This window comes from Tachypleus tridentatus, chromosome 2, assembly GCF_004210375.1.
Source record: "Tachypleus tridentatus isolate NWPU-2018 chromosome 2, ASM421037v1, whole genome shotgun sequence".
NCBI classification, from domain to species: domain Eukaryota; kingdom Metazoa; phylum Arthropoda; class Merostomata; order Xiphosura; family Limulidae; genus Tachypleus; species Tachypleus tridentatus.
This window is the reverse complement of record NC_134826.1, coordinates 94746872-94762981: the sequence shown is the minus strand read 5'-3', so window position 1 is coordinate 94762981 and position 16110 is coordinate 94746872. Positions and strand designations below refer to the sequence as shown.

General features: G+C 28.7%; 1 protein-coding gene across 1 annotated transcript in view; it reads left to right on the top strand.

The window, feature by feature from the left end:
* The window catches only part of LOC143244593 (neurofibromin-like), a 141182-nt gene that overhangs the window by 85578 nt on the left and 39494 nt on the right, over positions 1–16110 (top strand). Inside the window, 14 exon segments of the mRNA XM_076489559.1 lie at positions 4343–4483; positions 4862–5026; positions 5606–5707; positions 6696–6833; positions 6991–7171; positions 8002–8185; positions 8337–8424; positions 10147–10233; positions 10713–10832; positions 11357–11474; positions 12256–12396; positions 13633–13865; positions 14169–14230; positions 15055–15250. Of these exon segments, the coding sequence (XP_076345674.1) occupies positions 4343–4483; positions 4862–5026; positions 5606–5707; positions 6696–6833; positions 6991–7171; positions 8002–8185; positions 8337–8424; positions 10147–10233; positions 10713–10832; positions 11357–11474; positions 12256–12396; positions 13633–13865; positions 14169–14230; positions 15055–15250 (1956 nt within the window).

The window sequence follows — 16110 nt, the reverse complement described above, 5'->3', positions numbered from 1 at the left end:
TGAGAAATTTGAGGTTTTTATTAAAATAAAAACCACTATGTGATCTAGTACTATGCTCTACCATTGTGCAAAAAGTCAGTTTATTGCCTTAAAAGCCAGACTTTACACACTGATCATTGTAGGATTTTACTTGTTAAACAAACTGATTATTTTGTGGTTTCCCATGTTCCAACTCTGACTAATATCTATTATTCCTCAGTCTTTTCTTTATTTACATTCATACTTCAAACATAAAGATTAATGATCATTAAATGTTTTGGACCTAAATTAGGTTATTAGGTTTTTGTTTGTTTTTTTTTTGAGAAATTTGAGGTTTTTATTAAAATAAAAACCACTATGTGATCTAGTACTATGCTCTACCATTGTGCAAAAAATCAGTTTATTGCCTTAAAAGCCAGACTTTACACACGTTTATTAGCAATAATACAGTCACAAGCTTCATGAAATCTAACACTATCACATTTGTGTCAAACAATTTTGCAAGAAAATGGCTTTTATGTCATTAAAATGAACATAAATAGGTGGTATTTAATTTAGTTTTACGAATAAAAAGTACCTCCGTACTTTCAGAAATTAGTGCTCATACTAGAGCAAAATTCTACTTTAATGTTGTTGTTTCAATTTATCATCATAAGGTTTTTGTAAAATGAAAAGGAGCTATCAGAGTAATTACTTCAAGAAAACTAGAGGGGTACTCAGTAGAGTGCATACATCTACCACACAGAGTTGATCATATTTGGTCCTCTTAAAAAGCAATCAAAACATATTTGTATATCCATCATTATTAATGGACAAGGACCATTTTTGGCAGAGCAATAAGGAATAATATTCTACATGTGTCTACCATGTTTCATCAAAATTTGATAATTTTTGACTGGGTTATAGAGCAAAAATAATGTGAAAAATTGGTTCCTGTGTTAAGAGATAGGGATTTTCATGATTTTACTATGACCTTGACCCTTCAGAAACTAATCACTTCTTAGATGGGTCATAGTCCAAATGTAAACCAACGTTTGTGCAAAAAACATTTAGCCATTTTCAAGAAGTCTTGCTGACAAACACACGCATGGGTGAAAACATAACTTTCATTGGTGGAAGTACCATATTTTTCAGTATATAAGAAATTTTTCTTTTCCATAAAAAGGTGTCTTAAAACCCTCCTGCATCCTATACACCGAAAATCAAAAATTTTATGCATTTACTACTTTTGAAGTATTCTAAAGAATGAGAAAAGATTATGCTAATGTTGAACAAATAAATAAATGATAACTCTGAAAAGTATTTTTTTCCCTGAAGATAGCCTTGAAAATAGGGGGTGCATCTTATGCACCAAAAATATGGTAATAAACATGCCTGGGAACCAATTAAAATTAATTTATTACCTTTACATGGCTCATTAAATCAAAAACCATGATAAACTTGGATTATTTAAAAACATTAAATCAGAAAAGGCTTTTTATGTAATAACTATGAATTTAAATTTTACAATTCATATAAGGAAACTAAACAACACATAGATTGCAAGAATGAATATAATTCCAAATTTAAAATGGTGTATTTATGATATGTTTTTGTTTGCTTTAAAAGCTTGAGGTTGTAAAAACAACAAAATGCAGGCATCTGAAATTGCCAGTTGTTGACACACTAATTTAAAGAAATTCACTATTTTAAAACTGTTTGAGCTAGAAATAAGTACAGAGACCACAACCTTGCATATTTGTTTTGTATGTTTGAAAAGTACAATGTTTTATTTGTGTTAACCAAATAAAATTTAAAATTTATAGCAAAAATATAAATTATGATTAAAATTTTAGAGTTTGTTCTTTACTGAATTCTTTAACAAATTTTAATAAAATATACATAAAAATAAACTTTTAAGCCTGAAAATTCAGTTATAGTTTTATTTTGTAGGTGATTTCAGGGTAGTGATTACAAAGAATATGCTAATCCTTTTGTGATAGGTCACAGATCAAAACCCTCGTTCATTTGTTCACTTGCATTCAAAATTTTATTGAACTACTATTTTATGAATTTATGTCAATAAGTTTGGAATCAAAATGTAGATTATTCTTCACTCTTTAATGTTATATATGAGTTAATTTCTTAATTTAAAAGTGGATATTAGATGAACACCCCCATAGATTTCAGTGAGTTGCACGGTATGTTGAATAAAGCACTTTTTAAAATTAGATGTTTGTGAAATCAAAATATTAAGTCTGTAGTTTTGTAAAAATTGGGAACTCATATTACGAATATTATCAAGTTAGGATATAAAATAAGAGCCACATATATTTTTATCTTGATGAGAAATGACTTATGTGCAGAATCTAACACAGTGGCTTTGTTCACCTCTTTTCATTTTTGAAATCAGTTCTCTATATACACCTATTTCGATATATGACATGAATAACCAATCAACAGAGTGGTTTTCTCAGCCATTTTAATCTTTGAGAAACCTACCACATTCTTTCAAACCAGGATTTCAAGATGGTAGATTGTGTCTGTAGTCTGCTTGAAGTTTAATGTTTTTTTTAAATCTGAATACATCTTAGCTACTAAGCTCAATGAATTACGGTGGAATTCTGTGGTATAAGTGTAGTTATTTATAACTTTTTTGGTTATTCAACTAAAAGCTATCATGTTCTTTCAAAAAGTTTTCCAGAAGGTAAGTTGTAAGACCTAAAAAAAATTTGTTTGATATTCTCCACTTGTGGAATTTTAAAAGGCTTAGTAACCTTTGTCCAGCAGCAACTGGGTACAGAGGTGATTACAAGAAGAGATAATTGTTTGCTTAACTTGTTGATTTATTGTTCTATAATTTAAGAATAATAAGTTTAATAATTTATTTTGAAATAGTAATAGTCTATTTACATATATATAATGTATAATAATAGAAATGTGACTGTATATTACAAATTGCTAGTCCACTAAAACACAGCCAAGACAGGGAAGACTAAATGTCAGTTTTATATTATTGGATATGTAACATGATTGGACATCAATGCAAGCTATGTAATGTTAGCTAGGCATAACTGGAAGGTCAATATAATAAAGAAATAATAAATATATAACATTATGAGACTTAAGCTACTTAGACTAAACATTTGTATTTTCTTGTTGTCATAGGTAGTCAATCTAGTGTGAAAAATACATAATTTATATTTATTTCTTTTTTTTTATGATGGTTTCGAGGTTGGTCAGATGACAGACCCCATGTAGAGTATAGAAAATGACAAATATAAAGTCTAACTGAAGACAAGTGTTTGAAATGTATTTAGGAGATTGTAGTGGTTACACTAATAATATTTGAAACTTTTGGGATAAAGAATACCTTTTTAATCATAACATAAAATTACTTTGCATTCAGACTAGTAATGAAACACACTCATTTTCACAAACAAATCTTTTGTAAAATATTTCATTAAAAAATCTAATTTTTTTGTATACAAAATACATGTAGTCTTCACTAAAAGTCTACCAAAATTTTGTAGTTACATATCAAAAGTTATAGATCAAATACTTAACGTGTGCAAATATGTAGAGGAACTCGTGTATATTATACCAAACTCATAGTGAAAGGGCTAAACAAAATTATGTCATTTGCATTTACAAAAAGTATGAGATACTGAGCTGGAGAGAGTGAAACTACTCAGCTTCTAAATTAACAGGAAATAGAAAGAAAAATGCAGTATAAGAGTATCATCTACTCAGTAACTTTCATTTCTCTCACAAATGTTTTTAGAAGATGATTCAAGTATGCTGAACACAAAGAGGATAAAATTTACTGAACTGATAAAAATCAAAAAAGTCTTTCTAAAGTCTTAGTTTCTTAGAATTTGACTATAAAATTTTAAATTGTTTGTATAAATGTTATGTATAAAGGAAGGAAGCTATGGCTGTGTGTATTTACATACTGGTTTTAAATCTGTTTTATACATCTGTTTAATTGAAGTTTTCATCTAGGTATCAAGTATTGCTTTCTCTCCTTTTTTTGTGTTTTGAATCATTCAGCCACCTATAATCTAATGAAATCCTGATTAAAGGAGGGAGAGGAACTAACTGTTCTTAGTCATAACTGTTACTTCATTGTGACATAAATCCCATTATATTATGAAACTAATTTGTTTTAAAAAGTGAAAAGACTGTTAGTAAACCACCAGAGACAGTAGTTTTTGTTTTCTAAACATAAAAATAAAGTATAAATGTACATGCAAAAAAATTTATTTGACACTGATATGGGAAGAACTAGAGAAATTTTGTGTATGGGCACCTAATATGGTGTATCATAATTTATTCAAGAATCGGAAAACCATATAACAACAAGACATGTTTTTTCTAATAGACCGAGTTTCTACAAAAATGGTTTGTTGTATTACCACCAGTGGCCTATGAAAAAATTCAAGCTACTTATATCTACAATTGTAATTCATGGGTTCGAGAATACACAAAATTCCATGACAGAATATTAGCACCACGTTTGAAGGTAATTTTTGCAATACATTTTCATCATCGATAACAATGTTTTTTTCTACTTTCACTCAGAGGAAAATCAAGATAATTTGCTTTTTTGATAATCATTTATTATAAAAAAAAATATTAAAATGTCACTTCTAAAACTATTTTTAATTTATTGTTGTGTACATTTCTTTTATCAACTGTTACAGGAAATATGAACTGTCTTAGCACTTTCTAGGTACAAATAACATTAAATTTATTCATTCCTGATATTTAAAAAAAATTAAATTTTTGCCATTATTGACTTGAAACAGTTTCGACAATGTAATTATTAATTTTAAGTGTAAAGTTATTGAGATTTAATATAGGTCATGGTAGTTTAAAATAAGTTTTTATACCTCTTCAGGGAAGTAGGAAACTGATTTTCATCGACACACCACAGAGAATCAATGATTTTGTTGATCCTGATCAGCAGCGGTTACCTGGTGCAACACTCTCCTTAGATGAAGACCTAAAAGTCTTTAACAATGCCCTCAAGCTATCGCACAAAGACACTAAAGTTGCCATTAAGGTGAGAAGACAGTTTTGTCTTATACTATAGAAAACTGTAAATGCATGGGATGTCTACTCTGTTATAATTTCATAATAATCAGTTGTGGAGGTTTGTGTGTTTCAGATCTTCTAAAATTTGAATTGCCACATCTTAAATGTTTTAATTGGAAGTCATTCAAATCTTAATTGTTTATTATACTTTTTAAAGAAAGTCATGATAAAAAAAACTTTTGTTCAATATTTACTAAAATTATTTTATTGATTTTGTTAATTTTCAATCCATAGGATTTATTTTTTCCTGTATACAAAGACTCTTTTCTACTAGATATTGTTCTTAAAATATCTTGAAATTGTACAGATGTGCAATTTGTTTCTGTTTGAATAAAAATTGATCATACAAAAAAGTATATCTTAAAGTATATCTTTATTTGGATAATCAAAAAACTTTGAAATGAAACTTGTTCTGTTATGCTTATGCTTATTTTATAGATAACTGCGATACGTTATGTGTGTATAAGAGAAGCTGACATTTTAGTCAGTATACATTTTTTTAAGAAAGAAAAAAGAAAAAAAAATTCAGACATGGTTTTATGAACAGGTGGGACCATCAGCTATCCAGGTTACTTCAGCTGAGAAAACCAAAGTGCTGAGCCATTCAGTTCTTCTGAATGATGTTTACTATGCATCAGAGATAGAAGAAGTGAGGACAGTCTTTGTTTATTATAAATAATAATACATTTAAGATTTAAACCTTTCATGTCATAAATTGTCAATTTAAAGTACTATTTTCATTTCACAATAGTCACAAATATCTTAAGATTATCTTTTCATCATTAACTTTAGAATATGGGATATAAATGTTCAGTTAGTTCTTGAGAATATGTAAATACTTGTTACTATTATATGAATTATACTTCAAACACTAATAAAAATATGTGATGTACACTGTAATGAAACAAAATATAGATTCATTAGCAGAATGTTTGTCTTCATCATGTTGTTAGCTTTTTGAACTATTATATTTTATGTGACTACTCATTATATGAATGATTTTGTCTAATATAATCAGTCCAGCTTCTTCCTTAGAAGTACTAGTTTTTAAACATTGTTTCATATGTATAGTGTTTATGTTGTTATAAAATACAATAAAAATGTTGTAGTGCCCCTATGTTTCTGTCTAATATAAGTTATTGCTAATACATCAATAATAAAACTAGCACACAATCTTTTAAAAAATTTAGAGGTTCATACATCTAGTAAGTGGAAAAACATTAAACTCTGTAACTATTTAAGAAGCAAAATATTTTTTAAATGTGGCTTCTCTGGATACTACTAAAACCATGTATTTGATAATATATGTAGTTTTACCTTACTCTTAAATCTGAACAGTGTGTTATGAGGATTATCATCATTACATCAAAGTATGCTGTGAAACTTTATGTACAGTTATACGTAATATGTGTTTTACATAACAATCAGAAACATGCTTATTCATCATCAGGAATTTAAACATTACCATAAATTAACATTACCCAGTATTTTAATGTTACATTACTTCATGAGATTTAGTAATCATATATAAAATATTACTGAAATATTTCTCCTGTTGTTTCTTTATTTTTATTTGTTACTAGTTTTCATTTATTAATAATTTTTGTTCTTATATCATCTACCCATTTTTTTTGTAGGTTTGTTTGGTGGATGACAATCAGTTTACTTTGACGATAGCCAATGAAAGTGGTCCTTTGTCTTTTATTCACAATGACTGTGACAGTATTGTACAAGCTATTATACATATCAGAACAAGATGGGAACTATCTCAACCTGTAAGTTATAATCTTTTTCTTATCAGTTGTTTAATATCTAGTTGAACAAAAAAATTGAAGTATAATTATAAAGTAAATACTTATACACATATAATGTTATATTTTGAAAAATAAAATTAAGTTTTCGAATAACATTTATCTTATCTTCCAAATATAGGATTCAGTAACCGTCCACACTAAAATAAGGCCTAAAGACGTTCCTGGAACGTTGCTCAACATGGCCTTGCTAAACCTTGGCAGCTCAGACCCAAACTTACGAACAACAGCCTACAACCTGTTATGTGCTTTAACAGGGACTTTTGACTTGAAAATTGAAGGACAGCTACTTGAAACTGCAGGTAACTGTAATGAAAACAAGTTTCATGCTGTGCATTGATAAATTACTTAAACAATTACTTTTTAATGTGTAATATTAAACTACGAATATTATTATTCCAATGATATATCTAATTATAGCTTGTGTGGTTGAGTAGAGCTTCATAATATTTTATTGTGCAAATTGGCCTTAATACTTATGAAAATGGTTGAAATATATGTTGAAAGTTTGTGCTCTGGATTTAATTTGATATGATGACAGCCTTATAAAGTGGATTTGAAAGTACAGTTAAGGTATTCTAAAGATGTTTTCATTTCAGTAGTCCAAGATGAAAAGACCATGTTAATATTGTAATAAATGAAAAAAAAAAATTAAAAGATAGTTTGTATTGGTTCTCCAAACATGAGTCTTATAGATCTATGAAAAAAAATAATGCTGTGATATATAACACAACTTATTCTCGAATTTTTCATACTGGATTTTGGAATATAATGATGTCTTTACCCACTGCTATGTGTCTTCATTTAATGACATTTAAACTTGTTTTACACATGTCTTCTTGTGATTATAATTTACTTTCTTGCCACACCTTAATTTGATGACATTTTGATTTACATGAGGACATTTTGTGTTGTGACCACATTTTTATCTGATGGCATTTTAACTTGTTATATGTCTTCATTTGACGACAATAAGCAAAAGTGTGTTAAAATTTTCCAACAACTATAGGTAAAATTACTAAAAATAACTGCTTGTGTGTCCTATTACTAGGTACTATAGTAATTGGATTTTTCTGCCTTTTTTTTTATTTCTTGTAAAATTGAAAATTTTCTTCCTTTGTTTTTTGACTAGGTCTTTGTATTCCCTCCAATAATACAATCTTCATCAAACAGATCAGTGAAAAGCTAGCTGTGAATGCTTCACATCTTACATTGGAGTTTTTAGAAGAATGTATTCAGGGTTTTAGGGCCTCAACTATTGAATTAAAGCATTTATGCCTTGAGTATATAACGCCTTGGTTACCAAACCTAACAAGGTATGTTTCTATTACTAGGAAAGAAGAGTATAAGCATTCTATATTTGTTTAAAAACTATTTATTTGTTATAATTTAAAAATTTATCAAAGAATGTTGCTTATTATATCTGCATTTTAAGTCTTTCTTTTATTTTTGCTTTCATCTTTCAAGGTTTTGTAAACACTCAGATGATAATAAACGACAAAGGGTGGCTACCATTTTAGACAAGTTGATCACACTTACTATTGAAGAAGTCGAGGTAAGATCAGAGTGAGCTGTGGGTTTAAGTGTGCTTGCTTATCATATCATTTATGTTATTATAAATTTTTGTTGTTGTTGTTGAGTATATCCTCTTGTTGTACTAAGCTAATACAATAGCTTGTCAGCGTTAATATTATGCTAAAAGTACCATTTGTTGTGCAATCATAAATAAATGATCTGACAGATTATTTTACCTTTATCAAAATTATTCTCCCACTAGACCATGAAAGGTTTTTACAACATAAGATTAACCCTGACAGACTTCTGATATTTCTTGTAGAGCTGACAAACTTTTACTTTAATAAAGTTTATAACATTTTAAATAAGTTTGAAAAGTCCTTATACTTCTTGGTTTTTACAAAATGTAACTATAATAAATATTAAAAGCTATGTAATACCAAGAAATATCTTTAATACAGATATTTTGGAATTTCACTACATTTCATCATGAGCATTAATGTATCAAAAAAAATAAATTTAATTCATAATATTCAGACTGCAATAAAACAACATTAGAATTGAAAGAGTCTTCATATTAAATCAGAAGCTTAGGAAGAACAGATTTAAATGGTAAAAATATAATTGAATATATCGTAAAATGTATGGCATATACATAAAAACTATCTGATGCTATTTTCAAGCTAAAATCTTTGCATTGAATTTTTTTTAATATAAAATGGTATTTTCCTTGTTAATTTTAGATAAAAGAAAATGATACAAGGTAGATAAGTGTTACGTGGAAAAAACTTTTTCTGTTGATTACTGAATCTCTGATATTGATAGAATCCTTCGTGTAAATTAGTAACAGTTTTCTGGACTTTTATTTCTTACTTTCAGTCTTCTGTCTAATCATCTTATTTTTATGTCCGTAATACATGTTGGTAGGTTTGTTGTTCGTGTAGCCTTTAAACAATTTTAGAGTAGGCTTGCTGTTGGATTGTATTTACCTAAACAATAGTTCCATGTTAATGTATGCTGCATAGCTCATGTAAACCTACGGAGGTTTTATTACAGCTTCTAATACGCTAATACATCCTTGTGATTATATTTAACATTTTTTGCCTTTGTGTATGTAAAATTATTTATAATTAATTTAAATACATCTTATCAGAGCTACTGAAAGTTTTTTTTATTGTGAAGTATTGCTCAATTCTTTTAAAGAATTCTTAAAGCTTTTTTATGACAATAAAGAATGCTATTTCATGTTTCTGCTAAATTTTCCACTTCTAATATTTACCAAACTTTAAAGGCATGACTGTTATATTTTAATCAGTGATGTCGAGAAACCCACTTGTTGAGAAACTTATATGCAAAAACGGCTCGTTTAGGTTGAGAAAATATTTTACATAGAAGAGCGAACAACGTTTCGACCTTCTTCGGTCATCGTCAGGTTCACAAAGTTGTCTTTTATTGACATTTTTGTGTTTTTCATTCAACCATGACTGTTTAGGTGTCACGTATTCCAAAATGTTGAGTATTTTAATGAAATTAATTAAGAAAGGTTACTTGCTGATTGAGTAGCTACTTACGAGTAATTTGGTCTTTGACTTATTACCCCTTTGCTCAAAAGAAATGCCAAGATGTATCAAAAAATGCAACAGTATCATTTTTCAGAGGATCATGACGTGTATTGTTTAGGACCTGAATTACTTATTAACATTCCTGTATAATATTTCATCTACGAGTATTGACAAGCTTTTTTTTTCCCCTTTTCTTACAGATGTATCCATCTATTCAGGCTAAGATTTGGGGAAATATTGGGCAAGTGTCAGACTTGTTGGACATGGTTCTTGATAGTTTTATCAAGGTAATAATACCAATCAATTGTATTATTTATAGCTACTAGTATTATACAGGGTATACACAGATTATGTTGAAACTTTGTAGAATAGATGGCAACTGCCTGTTGTGGAGACACAAGTGGCCAGCAGTGTATATATAGAGGTATGTTGTTTTGTCAATTTGTAAATCTTCAGACAAAGTTGTCAGATAGAGTTTTTATTTACAATGCTAGAAACCTGATTTCAATACTCATCATGGACAATGTTTCATCTCTAACAGTGATATAGATCAAGTACAATATTTAAAGTACAAATACTTTCTCCAATACTTTATATAGAGACTGTTTTATGTAAGCAGATTCTGTTTAATTTATAATGTTTTTTGTCATTTTGTGAGATGAATTTAATTCTCTATGTATTATACTTAGATATATTCCAAAACTTAATAAAAAGTGTGAATAACACAATGTTTAGAAAGGTGTAATCATTTACTTCCGTCATGCAGCGTAGTGTAACTGGAGGGTTGGGTTCAACTCAAGCAGAAATTATGGCTGACACTGCTGTAGCTTTAGCATCTTCAAATGTCCAGTTAGTGGCTATGAAAGTCATCAGCAGGCTGTGTCGGGTAAGTTAACATTTAAAATTTCCTGTTGGTGATGGATTACTACAAGATGAAACAATTAAATTCATATTTTTCTTGGTCCTCATTTTCCTGAAGATATTAATCTGTTTAAATAGATTACCAGTAACCTTGAATGATGTGAAATATTTTGGTAGTACTAAAGACATTAGAAAAATTAAAGTAAATTGAGAAACCTCTGCTAAAACTTTGTATAAAAAATACTTCTTTGTAGTTTGATTAGTACTCGAGTAAGTTAGTGATCAAATAAAGAGTAGTCGGTATCTTTATAATGTGGTTAAGATAGATAGGATGAAAATGGGTTCTTCTATGAAAGAGTTCAGTTTCAGTAAAATAATATCAAAGTTTTATGGGAATATAGCAATTTCCTGGGGTGTAATGTTTCCAAGTTTTCAACTCTTAAAATATCTAATCACAGAGGATGATGTTCAAAACTTGATATATTTTCGCGTATAAAGTAATCTCTATTTATGAAGCGGTTTGATAATTATCAGTGTTATGGATTCTAGGTTATTGAGAAAACGTGTACCTCACCAACACCTACATTGGAACAACATTTAATGTGGGACGACATTGCCATACTTGCTCGCTACTTGCTTATGTTGTCCTTCAATAATTGTCTAGATGGTAAGTTTAGTGAATCACAAGCCATCAGCAGTTTGATTTACTTTGTGCAGTGAAGGCAACATTGATTTTTTATTTCATTAATATATGAACATTAATTAATCATCTTTTTGAGAAACATTTTTCATATAGATTTGTTTACAATCCATTGAAAAACATTCATTCAATTATTTTTTTTATATGTCTCAACTAAGAAATTAAAATCTGATGAACATGTTTCACAATGTTATATAAAAGCTGTGTACAAAAGTGTAAAACCCAATTTATAAATTAATATACTGTAAATAAGGTACAATATAGCTGATATATACATCAACATTTTATCATTTATACCTGTTATTTTTCTTCTTTTCTACCAAAACTTATGAATTACTTCCAGAGCTTCATATCTTTAAAGTTATGTTTAATAGTTACTTCACTGATGAAAAATCTGAAGAAAAGATCTCAAAGAAGTTTTTAAAGGATATTTTTCTTTTAATATTGCCAGTTTAAATTTATAGTATTTTCATTAAAATGTAGAACCTGGTGGCTAAACTTTAAGTGTCTATTTTCACCTTTGTTTCACTTTGTATGCTTCTTGTTGCTGTTTGCTAATGGTTTATATTTTTCTGCAGACTCATTTCTGTCTTATATAATAATATGTTATTACAAGAAAAAAGCTATTTGTAATCTTCTAAACTATGCTATAAAACTGCTGTTGTTTAATTTTTTATTACACTGATTATGTTTGTGATGTTGTAACATTTCTGTGCTGTTATCAAGCAAACTCTTTGATGCCTTTCAGTGGCCAGTCATCTACCTTACCTCTTCCACATAGTAGTACTAATAGTCCATACTGGACCTGTATCTTTGCGAGCTTCGATCCATGGACTAGTGATCAACATCATCCATTCCTTGTGTACATGCACTAGACCATCCTTCAGTGGTAAATGTAGCAGTTAATTTATCTTAGATATAGACAGAAAGAGTTAGTTGAGCATATTACTGTAAAAAGTGTTGATTATGTACATTTGTGTATGTGTTACCATCCATCACTATAATTTTTGTATGTTAACTACAAACTGTCTGATGATGTGCATAATGTATTTTGTTTTTGGATTGGTGGTATAGAAATGGAATAAAAGAGCCCTGAAACATTTCACAATTTCACTTTTTATAGACTTTTGGCTTTGGATTTAAAGACACAAGTACTTAGTTTGTTAAATGAGTAAATTATGAGTAATTAACTATGCAATTTAATGTTTAATAAGATAATTAGGGATTTAATAACAAAAAAAAGAAGACGAATATTATTGAGTATTGTCTTTTCTATAATTTTGTTGCCATAACAGGTAACTTTAGCTAGCTTTAGTGACATATGTGTATATTTAGGTAGATAGATGGACATGTAACATAGATAGATACACATCTATATAAATAGCAAGACAGAGAGACAGACATGTATAAAAGCAAATAATCATACAAATAAAAGCTGTCCAATTTGTATTTTTGTGTGTTGCAACTGTGAACAGTTTATAAAAGACATTAATAATATTAATAAAGTATGCAAGCACTTTGAAAATATAACACATTTGCAGTGATATAACTTTAACTCCTGAAACTACTAAAGATTACTGTGACTCGTGAGAGATCTTTTGAGAGTGAAATTTTTTGTACGTGTATCAAGTTTTGTAATATACAAGTACCATGTTTTCTCCAGTATATTTGTTTTGAATACAAGTACCAAAACTGTTGAATGACAGGTGTGATTACATGACATTCCAATATATTCATTATAAGTTGCAAGATTATCAGTTTATCTGACATGACATTTTAAAAGTGGGTGAACATTTTCTTGAAGTATTTCCTATTTATTTAACAGCTAAAGCTTTAAAAAAAAAGTGTGCTTTTCTTCTGTATGAATATTGTTTATTTTGTATACATATTTGTGTAATTGTGTAAACCTTTAAATTATTGTGGTGAATTATGAATACTAAAATGCTTTACCTACCTACATACTTAGAAGAGTAGCCTGAAGACCCAGAGAGGCTTCATGCCTTGTTGACATTTTCCCACTCATGAAGTATTTTACAACTATTAAAATTTTCTATTCTGTTTCTTAACACTGAAGTTCAGCATAGTTCTGTTAGAGTAATAGAGTTTTGTAAATGAAATATTGAAGGAGAAACACAACGAGTCCTCAGACTGAGTTTAGATGAGTTTTCTCTGCCCAAGTTCTACCTGCTGTTTGGAATAAGCAAGGTTAAGTCTGCTGCTGTGACTGCTTTTCGTTCTAGTTACCGTCTTGGTGATCGACATTTAGATCGTTCATTCACCTGCTCTGGCACAGACCAAGAAAGGATGCCATTGTCATCACTGGAAACAATCACAGATGCATTGTTGGAGATGATGGAGGTATAAATTATAAGTAGTTTATATAGAGACCTTTACTTATGAACCACCGTTATCTTTTAGAAATGTAAAACAAGTTATGTTTTTCATTGAAACACAATATAAAATTAAAAAATGGGAAATTGGGATTAATAATACAAAGTGTTTCTGTATAGTAGACTAAATTGTGTATGTTTAGGACTAGAAATGAAACAAGGAAGCTCATTTTTAATCAGGTGATGATTAAAATACTATGTAAAGAACATGTTGTTTTATACTTTTCTCATGTGATAAGTGAGATTATATTAATTTTATTTTACACTTTAGATGTGTATGAAAAGCATTCCAAATTGTGATTGGCTACAACAATGGACAGCCCTGGCCAAGAGGTAAGATTGTATATTACATGTGCTAGCCTACAGGACTGAAAAGTTTATATTATATGTGTCTTGCCTTCTAACGAGAATTGTGCATATTAAACATATCTGTTTCACTGAACTGAAATGCTTTTATTATGTGAATTTGTCTATCCTACTGAACCAAAGTATTCATATTACACATACCTTTCTTACTGAACAGAAATGTTTGTATTACCTAAACTTATCTATCCTGCTGAATGGAAATGTTTGTATTACACGTGTCTAATCCATTTAATCAAAATGTTCATACTATTTAAATTTGTTCAGCCGAATGAACTGAAATATTTCTATTAAATATGTTTAGCCTGTTGGCCTGAAATTTTTATATTACATATGTCTAGCCTAATGAACTGAAATGTTAACATTACATGCACCTAACCAGTTGAAATGAAATATTTACATTACATATGTTTAATGAGTTGATCTGAAATGTTTGTATTTTGTATTACATACATGTCATCCACTTAACTGAAATGTTTGTATTATAAATATGTCTAGCGTACTGAACTGATATGTTTATATCACATGTGTTTAGCCTATTGAACTGAGATTTTTGCACTACATATGTCTAGCCTACTGATCTTAAACATATATAGCATTATTAAGTTCCATGTACTTCAATTCTGAAAGTGAAGAAAAGTTTTAACTGATAAACATCTCACAGTTGATTATACAGATGATTAAATTGAAATAGATTGGCTCGACTAATGAAATTTACATACAAATAATGGAAATTTTGCTCATGTATTATTCTTTAATTCAATTAAAAAATATCTCTTTGTAATTGTTTCCAGTTTTGCATTCCGTTACAATCCTGCTCTTCAGCCCCGAGCTCTAATTGTGTTTGGTTGTATCAGTAAGACAATAAATGATCAAGAAATCAAACAGCTTCTAAGGATTTTGGTGAAGGCCTTGGAGTCCTTTCAAGACCTACAGCTTATTGATGCAATTATTATGTCTCTAACAAGACTTCAACCACTCTTACGTCAAGTAATTAGTTATTAGATTTTTTGATGTGAGTGTATCAAGAAATCGTAGTTTGATTTTGGATAGTATTAACTGAAAGCTATTAATTTTGTTCTATGTACCTCGAGGATTAAAATTTCCCCAAATATTCAAAGTAAGTAGACTTTTTCAATTAAGATATATTAAGATAAAGATTTTGTTTTCTTCCAATGTGGTTAAAATGTTAAAACTCATGTTTTAAATATTGAATTCTTGTGAATGAAAAATCTGTAGTTTAAAAATTTTGATATTAGATATTTTTCAGAAATTAAAAACATTATTTATTTCAAAAATATTTATTCAGTGCTAATTTGAAAAATTAACTAGTTAATGATAATGATAATTGTCCTTAGAAACTGTCACTTTGTAAACAAATTTTTATACCTACTTTTCAATTTTTTTTATTTTCACATTAAAAAAGCTCACCCTGTGTAGAACAAACTTTAAATTATTCAATTATTATTTATTCATAAAACTTCTCAAGTCACATACTAGCTTTTTAAGAACTAATTTAATAAAGCCTCCAAATGACCACAGTGAATACTGTTCACTAAAAACTTAATTGCACAGAAATCTGGTTTTAGCTTGTTTTATCACTAATTATAATTTAGGTTTTTTTTTTAATAGGAATATAATCATACAAGGTAATATCTCTAGTTAATTATTAAGCACCTTCATCTTTTACTTTACCATTGGCTAAATACATCTGTGATGAATTAAAAGAATTGATTGAAAAAATGCTCGTTGTATTACGTTCGCCTAGATACAGATTTCCAAGTAAAGAACTGTACAAAAAAGGATTTGTCAAAAAATGTTAACATGTAAGTTATATTTAAGAGATTTTG